Raw genomic sequence first — 11,986 nt, 5'->3', positions numbered from 1 at the left:
CCTGGGGGTGTTTAAGAGGAGGTTAGATGAACATCTTGCTGGGGTCGTTTGACCCCAGTACTCTTTCCTGCTATGGCAGGGGGTCAGACTAGATGATCTGCTCAGGTCCCTTCTGACCCTAGAAACTATGAAATATGTGGCATCAGCCTCCACTGGCTCCACTGAGAGTGAAGGATATTCACTGCTTAACATGATCTGGTCTCAAGCCTGCTATCCTTTGTTATTGTCAAGTTCCAGAAAATCAGTTCACTCACTGCTAAAACTGAAAAGAAAAAACTTACAAAACTATTCAGCAGACTGGTGATATAAATGAGCGTGAAATCAAATCAGCCTAATTTCTTCTTGCACTGCTTATTAGTGGGGAGGAAATTAACTTGACCGTGTCTCACTTATGTAATGTTAAAAATGGTGTTCAATAAGCATGCTACTTTGTTCAATAAGCACATTCTTTGACACTCTCTGGTTAAGAAAAAGAAAAATCAGCAGCAAAAAGAACGTGCACCTTTGAAAAATGATTCCTCAACAACCTTCTAAAGATTTCTGCCTTTTTCTTTAAAAAAACAACAAAAACCAAAACAACCTATATGAATTGCTGTCTTCAGATACCACTCATGTTAGACAAAAAACTGACTCCTACCATTCTTTTCATCTGTCTGGTGCAGCGGGCACAGTACCACACAAGGCGAGGATCATTCACTTCCTTGTCTGTCACCTGAGGTTTATGGCAATCCTGGTGGTAGAGATTATGGCACTCCTGACACTCCACTAACTGATTCCCAGAAGAAACTGTCATTTGCCTGCAGGACAAACAGTTGAGAAAAAATTACTGAAATAAAAACTAAAAATATGCTCTCTCTCCACGTGCATTTTCTGTATTTGGAAAAATGAAATGGATTCCTTTTCTATTACATAGACTCTTCTGAACAAGTCTGGCTTGTTCTAAAATTGGTTCTCTACAGAAAAAAGTTTATATTATTTTAAATATATTTTAAAATAAGTTACCTCTACAGGACAAAATCATTTGGTGTGTCCCCCCTTTTGCTTCTTTATGGTATTACAGACTTGAAAAAATAATCTCATCCAACCTGGTCCTGTTTTTATTTTCCTACTTGAGTTTTATATTAGACATTAAGATCTTATGTACCTGGCTTTGCAGAGTGGACTTTATGAACAACTATCTATATATTTACATGTCCACCCCAATACTGCTGTACAATCATCCATTTCATATTTGCATCATTATAAGTTGTTGAGCAATACACTTTGACTACAATAACGTCCAAATGACGATCATCAGTAACAGTGCTTTCAATTTCAGGATTTTAGAAACGTCATCATGCAAACAGTAACTTTTATTACACAACACGTGTAGACACTAGAAACTGCAGATAACACCCACACCATGGAAAAAATTGGATGTGTATGCCTCAAAGCAAACATGTAAGCTGGTGATGAGGACTTAATTTTGTTTGGGCCTCTGGTGAAAGGAATCAAGTTGTATAAATGACAAATTAGTCATATACACATGACTGGAAGTATGCCTGTGAATTAGCCAAATACCATTTTCCTAATGATTTCTTCTTTTAGATGACAAATCAGGCTATTTAATTGCTAAGCTGCTTTTGCTCATATCCCCAAGGAGCAGGTAACTAGGTAACCATGGAAACTCTATTTGTGGACGGGTGGGGAAAGGTAATACCTTATATTTTTATATAACAAGAAAATGAAGTCAGAAGATGTTGTCCATATGGCTGTTGGAACATTTTCTGGAAAAAATATATATATTTTTAAATGGTCTATTTAAAAATTAAAGGAGGAAATATTTTGAAATTCTAGTGCATACTATTTGGATTCAGGATGGATCAGAACCCAATTCGTTACAAAAAAAAACTGGGTCAGAACAAACAATGATGTTTCAACTACGTGTCACTAGGGAACAGACTAATTTCCATATTCTAAAACTATAAAAGGACAATTTTCAGTGGATTACAAAAAAAATACACTTTTCATGCCAAGGAATGTCAATGCTAGACTTATTTTAAACTAATTTTGTAATCAAGTGACAGCCCAAATGGTTTTGTATCTTTGAAAAATGAAGATGAAATCAATTTATTCATTAAAGTTTAGAAGTCTGCTCTTGCAAAGGTAATAGGAATTTTTCATAAACTCTTTATCTTTGAAAGGAGTACAGTGTCACCTGCAAAATTTTTCTATTTGACACTCATTTATGCCCTGTAACCAACAACACCTGCAAATCCATCTTTTGGAGAGGGCGTGTTTTTTTTTTAAATTGCCCTCTCTCTGTACCTCCATACTCTTGCTCTGACTATTTAAAAGGAAAAGAGGGGTAAACAACAACATATCTACTCACTCTGAATTCCCAATTGTACCCTTAGCAAAGCCATACTCACACCTAACTCTAGACTAGCTCTAGAAGTGAATAAGCAAAGCTTAGTTGTCAATTCAATCATTTGAGAGTTAGAGCAGTTCAGTTCTAAAGTTGGCTTGCACTCACTTGCTGTGCGACTTTAAGCAAGTCACTTAATCTCTCTGTACTCGAGTTTCCAGGTCCATAAAATGCGATAAGAAAGAGTAACACTCGTAAGTTGGCAAACGACTTTCTGTTCTGTGCTTGTGTAGTGTGCATGATAGAAAAAGTGTCCTTACCCAGCACCAGAGATCCCAATTAATACTGCGAATAAATAAATAATATAATTTGGGTTCCTGGTATTTTGCATTTGAATTTGAAGTTCTCATTAGTAGTTAAACTAAAACATTGTAAAAGCCATAGAACAAGTTGACAACTGAAAAGTGGCAGAAACCATGGCCCTAAAAAACATTTTTTTTTTCAGTAAACCTCAAATAAACTTTTGGACTAAAGACAGCACTAATTAGTGCTGGTAAGATATGCAAGGAACTCGGGGATATGTAAATACAATGTAAAACATGTAAGAATGCTGCTTTTGTAGTAAAGAAACAATGATGCCTCTGATATTTTGAAGTGTGATTGCAATGAGGCCTGTTCTCTGTCAGGTGTCAGCAAGGTTCTGCAACAGTGGCCTGGATCAGCCCGGTTTGGTTCAAAGCAGGCCAGTGCTTCCAAGGCCACTGCTGCTGCTACCACTGCTTCTCCCAGCCACGCTGCCCTGCCCACTGTCTTCTGAGACTTGGAATTCACTAGGATACCACCAGACCTTTATCTGTCCTTATCTTGAAACTGTCCTGACTAGAACGAGCCAGATAGGGAATCATGTAACATCAACACCTCCAATAGGTTCACCTACGTCCTGAACAAATCCAGAATCTTGGGTTCATGTGCTACTTTACCCTTTATATGGAATGTTATTTTCCCCCCTAATCTCTTCCTTCTTTTGTCATTTATCTAAAAAAAGGTTGTTCTTTTGCAATATACTGTGCCCAGACAGGCCAGCTAGAAGCAATGCCTTAAATGGCCTGGTAAAAGTTTGGCAGGTCTTAGAATGACTGACATGACCATGTACTAGGCCTATTTGCTTCCATCAGCAAGGCTGTGGGAAGAAGCCAGTGCAAGAGGCTGCAGTGATACGTTTTCTTTGTTGTTCTCTTATCTTTCTGTGTGCATTATGTTGTATTTCGTCTTAAGAGACACTGGATCAATCTTCAAAGCAACAGTTATAGACTACCTGAACTCTTCCCCCATCTTCCTCCAATAAGACAACTGATACCATCTACAATGACTATCATATTAGGAGGCTTGGCCCTATAAAACATGCAACACAGTTAAAAGTAAAAAGGTGTATTTTTTAAATGGAAGTTTTCCTTTTCTGTCTTTAATAAAACCTCAAACTTTTAGCAACTGTTGTTACAATGGGAAAAAAAGTCAACAATGATTTGAAATATGAAACCTTATTAAATGGTTTAAAAATGTGACAACTATAACTTATCCATTAGTAAATCTGATACCCTCTCTCTATGAACACAACAGGAGCTGAAAATTGTTTGGGGGGGGGGAAACACACACACACCAACCTTCTTACTCTTTGTATGTACTCAAAAAGTACTTTTGCTAATTTTCTGTTATATTAACACTAACATGCTTGCAAGTCATCAACAGATTCTTTTTTAAAATTAAATTCCAATCTAAGAATGTTTAATCATGCATCAGAAAAGGAAAGTCAGGAAGAAGCCCTTTTGTCTTTAAGTCTGAGATAAATACTCAGTTGGTAGCTAGACATATTTTTATGGGCAAACCAACTACAAATTAGGCAGAAAGAAGGACAGTGTGGCACCTTATATCACTAACTTTCAACTTATACCTCTTAACTTCTGCCTGACGTTAGATTAACATGGCTAAATACTTCTCTCAACTGCAAACTGTTACAGAAATAAAATACGCACAAAACTCTACAAATGCCATTTAAAAAAAAATCATCTCAGAAGAGAACTAACTTTTGAGAAAACTGCTTGTGATTAGCAATTCACTTTTTAAGTTCAGCTTCTAATCACAAATCAATATTTTTAACTATATACAAGATGCTCAATTTATTTTTTGTCTTTTCTGAAAGAAGGGCAGAGGTCTGGTCTTTATCACTCTGGCAAAAATTTCAACATTGTTATGAGAAATGATTTCCCTCAAGACTTTATTTCTGCTTCACTAACATTTATATATGTTTTTTCTTACAGGCTCCATATTTCAGAATAGCATTCTTATTCAGGAAGCGCACTTAACCATATAATTAATTTTATGCCCATGCTTATGTTCAATTGAAGTCCTTAAATGCTTTGCAGAATAAAGATGAAAATTATTAACAAGCTAAAAAATGTAATTAATTGGAAACACTGAGAGACAGCAAATTCAGATCTATACAATTCATTTGTACAATCACTTTTCATTGAAAAACTGCATTGTAAGAAAGGTATGAGGGTATGTTTGATGAAGCATACGACACTTACCGGCAAACAACACAGGCCAACCCCATTTCCATAGCAAAATCATCAGCACTGGTTTCATCAAAACTGGACAGATCAGGCATAGACAAATCCTTGCTAGTCTGGACTGTGATGGGGGAGGAGCGAGTCTCTTGCTTTTCTAGCTTGGGTTTTTTTGGAATGTCACTTCCTTCTGTTATCTCCCCTTTAATCTGTTAAGCATTCACACGTACATACACACACACACACACACACACACACACACACAGAGAGAAGATGAAAACGTGAAAGGTTAGTTATTAACATTTATCTGAGCAACCAACTGGCATAAACAGTTCAGAACAGCATTGTTCAGCTGGCAGTCCCTGGGCTGCATGCAACCTCTGAAGGGTTGATGCGCATGTCTAGGCTCCTACTCAGCTGTTGTCTTATTGCTCCAGCTGTGGACTCTAGGGCTGCTTATACATGTGCTGGTTCAGGTTCTCGTTCGAAGGTTTGGAGCAGACTTGATTAATTGAGTCTGTTCTGCATTCTAATTGGAACACTCCAGCGTGGCCTCACCATCATGTGTATAAGCCCCAACACATTTTAAAATGGCTGCAGGGGTGCTTGTCAAATGAGGTTTAGATAAAGGATCCCGTGTGTGTGTGGGGAGGGGGGGGCATTGCCCATGCATGTGGTGTAGCATTACGACCCATGGCTTGGATTAGTGCAGCCCCTGGGTGGATAGCCTCCAGGCACTTAGAAGTTGGACAACCCTGGTTTAGAAATACAGCAGTTAAAATATAACTGTGCATCTACACGATATGCTTTCCTAGACAGATACTGTTCATTGCCACCACAACATTTTTGAACTAGTAGTTTAAGGAGTTCTCTGTATTACAGCTCAGGATTTGTTAAAAGTTCAGGGATCTTGAGAAAAAAAAAAAAAGAGAGAGACAGGTCGGCATACTATTTCTATTATGCTCTTCCCAAGAGTAGTAATGTATTACAAATTATGTAAAATTAAGATGAAATTTTTACTATGCTGTCTGTCCTGTGTTAACCAGTGATGCTAATTAATGGGACAGGTGAGCTATGGCCTTAACTAAAAATAAATCAAATTTGCCAAGTTCTTCATGAACAAATTGCTTCTTGTTACAATATTTTTAAATTCAAGCACCAACAGAACCAATTTCACTGCAAATTATTTAATTGTTAAGACTTACTTTATCAGCAGATCTTTTCTCAGTTTCTTTTTTCACCTTTTCTGTTGTAGTAGGTTTGCCATTATTGTTGCCTGAAGGCAAGCTGGATGAAGCTTTAGGCTCCTGCTTACTGGAGATTGGTTTGGTAATAGATACTTTGGGTTGTTCCACTTCCTAAACAAACAAAAGACGACTTAAAGACAAACCTAATACAATGGTAACCAATCAAATCACATACATGAATAAATAAGTTTAATTTGGCTCCAGTAACTTCTACAAAACCCCCCCCCACACCTTTCAAGAGATAGGGTTCTAGTTTAACAAAAATAACCAAACCAAAACAAAACCCTAAGCACATGTTCATTTTGGTTTATTAATTTCAAAGGAAGAAATTTTAAATCTGTAAAACTGAAAACCATAACAAACAAAAATTTTCAGATAATTTTGAAGACAAAATGTAATGTATGAAAACAAAAAGGAGATGATTTCTGTAGTCAGTGAACATCAATATTTCCTTCCTTCAAAGAGAAGAATATTGGCCTTTGCTTAATCTTGGCCAGTATTTACCTTTTAGGTGAGTCAATCTGAATATTCATATCAACAGTTCTTACCAGTGATGTATTAATATTAGTGGTGAATAACAAGCAGGTTGGTTGTAAATGAGTGATCAATTACAGCTATATGTGTGAGAATCAAAAGCTGAGCAACTGAAGTTCCCTCTAGCCTAGGGAAGAACTAACTATAACACTTCATTTAACCTAAGTTATCCATGTGTCAGTGCAGACCAGTAAAGCGTAGCATTTTCTTTCTAATGTTCTAATTAGTATATTTTTAGTGGTTTTAAATATACTGGTAAAATTTTAGCTGGTTTTTTTCTACAAATTATTTTAGCTTTAAAACACTGAGCTTTTTTTGGTCACTACCTGCCCCATGCAAATTTAAAATCAACAGAATTTGCAGAAAACGGGTTTTTAACTCCTTTAAGATCTGTCCCCAACAACAATAACTAATCTGCACTTTATGGGCATTTAGTTTTAATTAAAAGTTGATAAATCCATCAATTTGGTTAATTTCAGATGACCAATATGGTACAGGAATAGAAAGTGACTGCAGAGCAATACATTACAAATTCATAACTCTTCCAACTTAAGAAGAAACAGCTGTCTTCCAGATCCAGAGTCTGCCCCAACTAAAGACTACAGAATTTCTGCCATTATCTTCAACAACAGTAGGATCAACCTTGCTGTGTTAAAGGTGAGCAATCAACATGGTTACTCCACAAGTCTGTTTATTTCTTTCCACTTCTTTTAGTCCTTCATCTAGAAAACTTAAAACAGAAATAGCTGGAGCGATAACAACACATGTAAAATGACCTGCATGTTCCACAAATGATAATACCTTCTGTGAAGGACGATAGCTTGAATCAATTCCTCTCGCCAGAGACTCATCAAGCAAAGCTTTTAGCTTTTCAGCAGAATCTTTACTTTTTGAATGAAGGAAGCCAAGGGCTTTCAAAAAGATGGGATCAAGTTCCAAGTTCACTGTGGCAGCCATAGCAGCCTCTTTGAAGGAAAATGAAAAACAAGAGAACATTATTTACATGCAGTATAACTCATGCAATAGAATAGACAGAATAGTTCAGAGGAGGCATATGTGCGAGTATATCTAAATATATATATAGGGACCTACCTAAATCATGACAGAAGTGCACTGTGCAGCAGCTCCTTTTTGCTGTGTACTTCCCTGACACTGATTTTTAGAGGGGCCCCATCAGCCCCACTTGCTACTTATCGGCTGGGAGGCAAAACTGTGGTTTTAAATATGCTGCAGTTTTTGTCTCCTGACCAATAAGTAGTGACTGGTGGGGTCATTGGGGCCCTTCGGCCCATAAAAAGCAGGAGGCAAAAACTGCGGCATATTTAACACCACGTTTTTGGTCCCTCGGCTGATAGGTAGCAAGTGGTGACTGGTGGGGCTTCCAGGCCCCTCTGCCAATCAGCTGGGGGGGGCGGTATATGGCAAAAAGAGCATGATCAAACGAGCTGCTGCGCAGTGCATTTCTGCTGCAGTTTAGGTAGGTCTACATATACATATACATAATATATATATACACATAGAGAGAGAGAGAGAGAGACACACACACATACATACATATCTGTATCAATATCTATCTAGGTAGATATCAGTATAGATATATACATTATGTATGTATGTGCATATATGTCTCTCTCTATATAAGGACCTACCTGCAACAGAAGTGTGTATGCATGTGTCGAGAGAGAGAGAGAGAGAGGGAGAGATGGTCCAATAAAAGATATCCCTCTAAGAAATCCTTGTCTCTTGCAAAATTCCTGGACCATCACAGCTACAAAATCACACTAACACTACCAAAAATTATATGCACATGGAACATGTATTCCAGAATCTCACTATTTGTATTCAGAATGGCTGGCAACTTCAAGAACAGCAAAAAAGGTTGCTGGTTTCCTCTTCTCAGAAGACATACTAAGTTTAAAATGGCATATGCACTTCCTTTTGTAGGTTGCTAATTTCACAATAACGTACATTAGGATAATCGATTTTCTTTGTACGTAATTTTATTTTTGTTAACTTTTTAGATGATGAAATGCCCCAATATCTAAACACAAATGAGATGAAGTGACGGAATGAGCTTGTACTGTACTTTTCACTTGATCCGTAAAAAAAGAGTTACTGGTGTTTAGGACTTACCATTAGTTTAATGGCCACTGGGAAATGATTTGACAAGAATGACTTGCAAAGATTATGGAACAGAGAAAAGGTTCTGAATAGAATTCTTTTAGAACAGAAAGGGGTAACATTTGTTTTTAAATAACCTTGGTTCATACCACTCATTTTTGCACTCTGGAGCCTTCTCAGTCAATTTCAGCAACATAAATTCCAGAAAGGGCAACTAAATGAGAGACCTACCCTACAAGAGAACAGATTACTCTATATCAGCAATATCTCTTTATTACAACAGTCTAAGGAAAGCTACAGCAAACTGAGGCTGCTCATCTATTCCAAAAAGCATGAGAAATATGTATTTTTAACAATTCCTTTTATCATCATCCCAAAATGATTGTGATGTCTTACTTTTTATTTTGTAATTCAGAATACATTCTTGAAAGAGCTTTCATGAGGCCTCAAAAGCATAGCTTGGACATTTACTCTGGTTCCAGCTTGCAGGGTCTTGAGTGAATTCCTTTTGATGTTGAGACGGTGAACTTTTACCCTCTGGACAATTCACCAGCAGAGGTAGGCTGCTCCCTTACTGCTTGCCTAGAAGTCTCCAGGAATCTTTATCTCATGCTGGGCTTCCACAAGACACTAGAGAATCACTCTACCAAGATCATCAAGGAGTTCACCGCATAATAGACTTCATACAGATTTTATCAATGGACCCAGCAGAGAGTTAAGAATTCTATTCAGAACCTTTTCTCTGTTCCTTAATCTTTCCTTCTTGTCAAATCATTTCCCAGAGGCCATAAAACTTCCACTACTAAGTCCAAAACACCAGTAACTCTGGCTCTCTACTGATCAAGCAAAGACTACAGTGTAAGCCCATCTCAAGCAACTCAGTTTCTCTCTGATGTCTACAAAAATGAATTTCAATGCATGCAGAAAGTAGATATCCTCCTCTCTCATACATCTATCTTAGATAACTGCTCAGACCACTCTTGAGATCTGTGCGCTGTACTATCTGTTCTTTTTCTTTGTTCTGTGTTTATGGTCTGAGTTTCAGTACCACACAGTGTATAACTTGGTCTCTGTTAAATCCCCAATGATATAAATATGGTGAAATAGTAGAAAAACCCAGTTCATATCAACTGGAGTAACGGATCGCTTGAGGGACTTAAAGTTCCTTTTCTGAGAGCTTCCCTGTTTACAAATCTGCATATAACTTACTGACATTAAGAACAGATGTTAGTAGCAAGCCAAACTCAGGATGGTTTCAGGCTAAATGTGACTTCTCAAATTAAAAGAACTCTAAGAAAGTGACTACTAGCACATCGATTCAAATAGCTCAGGGACAGTTTTGTTTTCCAGTAATAATTCATAAATCTCTTTCTGGAGTTAGCTTTTTAAGAACTTCACTGTCAAGAAACTGTAAAAATATGTGCAGTTTGGATTTAATTCTTTGATGTGTATACCAAAGCTTGGCATCCCTCTTCTGGCCTCAAGGTTAACATCATAATAATGCCACATGTTAGTAGTATCATAGTTAAGAATCTGTCAGTGTTTTGTCCATAATGCTTCTTTTTACAGGAATACTTAAGACAGTTAAAATATGCTCTAGGCTAAAACTGAGTATATAAGGGCTGAGCTTGGAAATGAATTTTCAATTAAAAACATATATTTTAAAGTTAAAGAAGGAAAAATATCCATCTGCTGAAGGAGGAAGAAGCTCATCAGTTGCTAACTTTGAAATAGATGTCACCTGTAAGCATAAATTTCATAAACTGCTCTCTGACTGGAATACAATAACAGAGAAACTGCCATACAGTCTCAAACCAACTGCTGGTCTGGTTCATTTATCTTGCCTTTAATAGTAACCAACACCAGATTTTTGAGAACAGTGAGAAAGATGGTGTAAAGCTTAAGTCATTAGCCCGCGACATGAGAAACTGGAGTTCAGCGTCTTCCTATGCCATGGATGTTTTAGGCCCAGGCCAACAAAAGAAATGAGATAATATTTAGTTCCCTAAGTCCCAAAACGCAACTCTCAAAATCTGTTTAATGGAGGCGCACTGATATATCGGTTGAATACTGGATTGGCACCAATAAAAGGGAAATTTACATTATTAGCTATTGGCTTTTTTTGGCCGATAATGTTTGCTGATAAATATAATGAATTATGCCTTCTGGCCAGGGCCCCTGGATGCCGCATGCATGTGCATGGCTGCACACACGCATGTGGCCAGGAATGTAGCTGGGCAGCATGGAAAGCAGCTCTCTATAGGTAAGTCTGTAGAAGGGAAGGGGTATGGGGCAGGGAAGGGGTATCAAAGCTCCCACAGCAAGGAAGGGAGGGTGGCAGGGGCAGGGATTGGGGGCACTGCCCAGCCAGGGTGGTGAATGGGATATGGGGCAGGGAGTGGGACAGAGCTGCGGGTGGCTTGTCCAGAGGCATGGAAGGGGAGAGGGGGCAGCTCCCTGCTGCTGCATGCTCTCCCCAGGGGAGACATGGGGGGACATACGCCTTCCCAGATTTGTGCAGGGTGGATGTGGGCTGTTCATTGTGGGCTTGGGGCTCTCTGCCCTGCTGCCTTTGCCCTGGGAGCCCTGTGCTGGCCATGCAGGGGCAGTAGCAGGGGCAACGAGTTGTGCCTCCCCCTGCCAGGTAGGCAGGGGGTACACAGCTGGCACAGGGCTCCCAGGGCAAAGGCAGCAGAGCGAAGAGCTAAGAGCCCCCAGCCTGCATCCACCCTCACCCCTTTCAGCTTTGCTCCAGTTAAAAGCATCCCCATACTTAAAAACGGTGGCAGTGCTTGAAGTAAAGCTCATTTGACAAGCTTTAGTTCAAGCGCCCCCGGTGCCATTTTTAAGCACTGGGATGCTCATCCCATGGATGTCCTGCTTCCTGCCCCAGCCTGGGGTCCCCCAGTCCCTGCCCCACTCCCTCCCTCACTGTGGAGGCCTCAATCTGCCCCCCATGCCCCTTCCCTCCCCTGTGCCCATTCCTCCCCACAGACTTACCTGCAGGGAGCTGCCCTCCACACCGCCTGGCTGCATTCCTGTAAATTGGTTATCAGATTGACACATCTAACCAGATATGGCTAGTTTCATAGTTGGTAGGGTTGGAAGGGACCTGAGCAGATCATCAAGTCCGACCCCCTGCCATGGCAGGAAAGAGTACTGGGGTCAAACGA

General features: G+C 39.1%; 1 protein-coding gene across 1 annotated transcript in view; it reads right to left on the bottom strand.

Annotated features, from left to right (window-relative positions):
* The window catches only part of INTS12 (integrator complex subunit 12), a 26,391-nt gene that overhangs the window by 4,454 nt on the left and 9,951 nt on the right, over positions 1–11,986 (bottom strand). Inside the window, exons 2-5 of the mRNA XM_019534151.1 lie at positions 7,494–7,657; positions 6,117–6,269; positions 4,933–5,120; positions 638–797 (exon numbers count right to left, since the gene is read on the bottom strand). Of these exons, the coding sequence (XP_019389696.1) occupies positions 638–797; positions 4,933–5,120; positions 6,117–6,269; positions 7,494–7,649 (657 nt within the window). The 5' untranslated portion in view covers positions 7,650–7,657. The remainder of the gene's footprint in view (positions 1–637; positions 798–4,932; positions 5,121–6,116; positions 6,270–7,493; positions 7,658–11,986) is intronic.

This window comes from Crocodylus porosus, unplaced genomic scaffold (genome assembly GCF_001723895.1).
Source record: "Crocodylus porosus isolate Cpor-Errol unplaced genomic scaffold, CroPor_comp1, whole genome shotgun sequence".
Taxonomy (NCBI): Eukaryota; Metazoa; Chordata; order Crocodylia; family Crocodylidae; genus Crocodylus; species Crocodylus porosus.
Note: the sequence above shows the minus strand (reverse complement) of the source record. Positions and strands in the feature narration are given on the sequence as shown.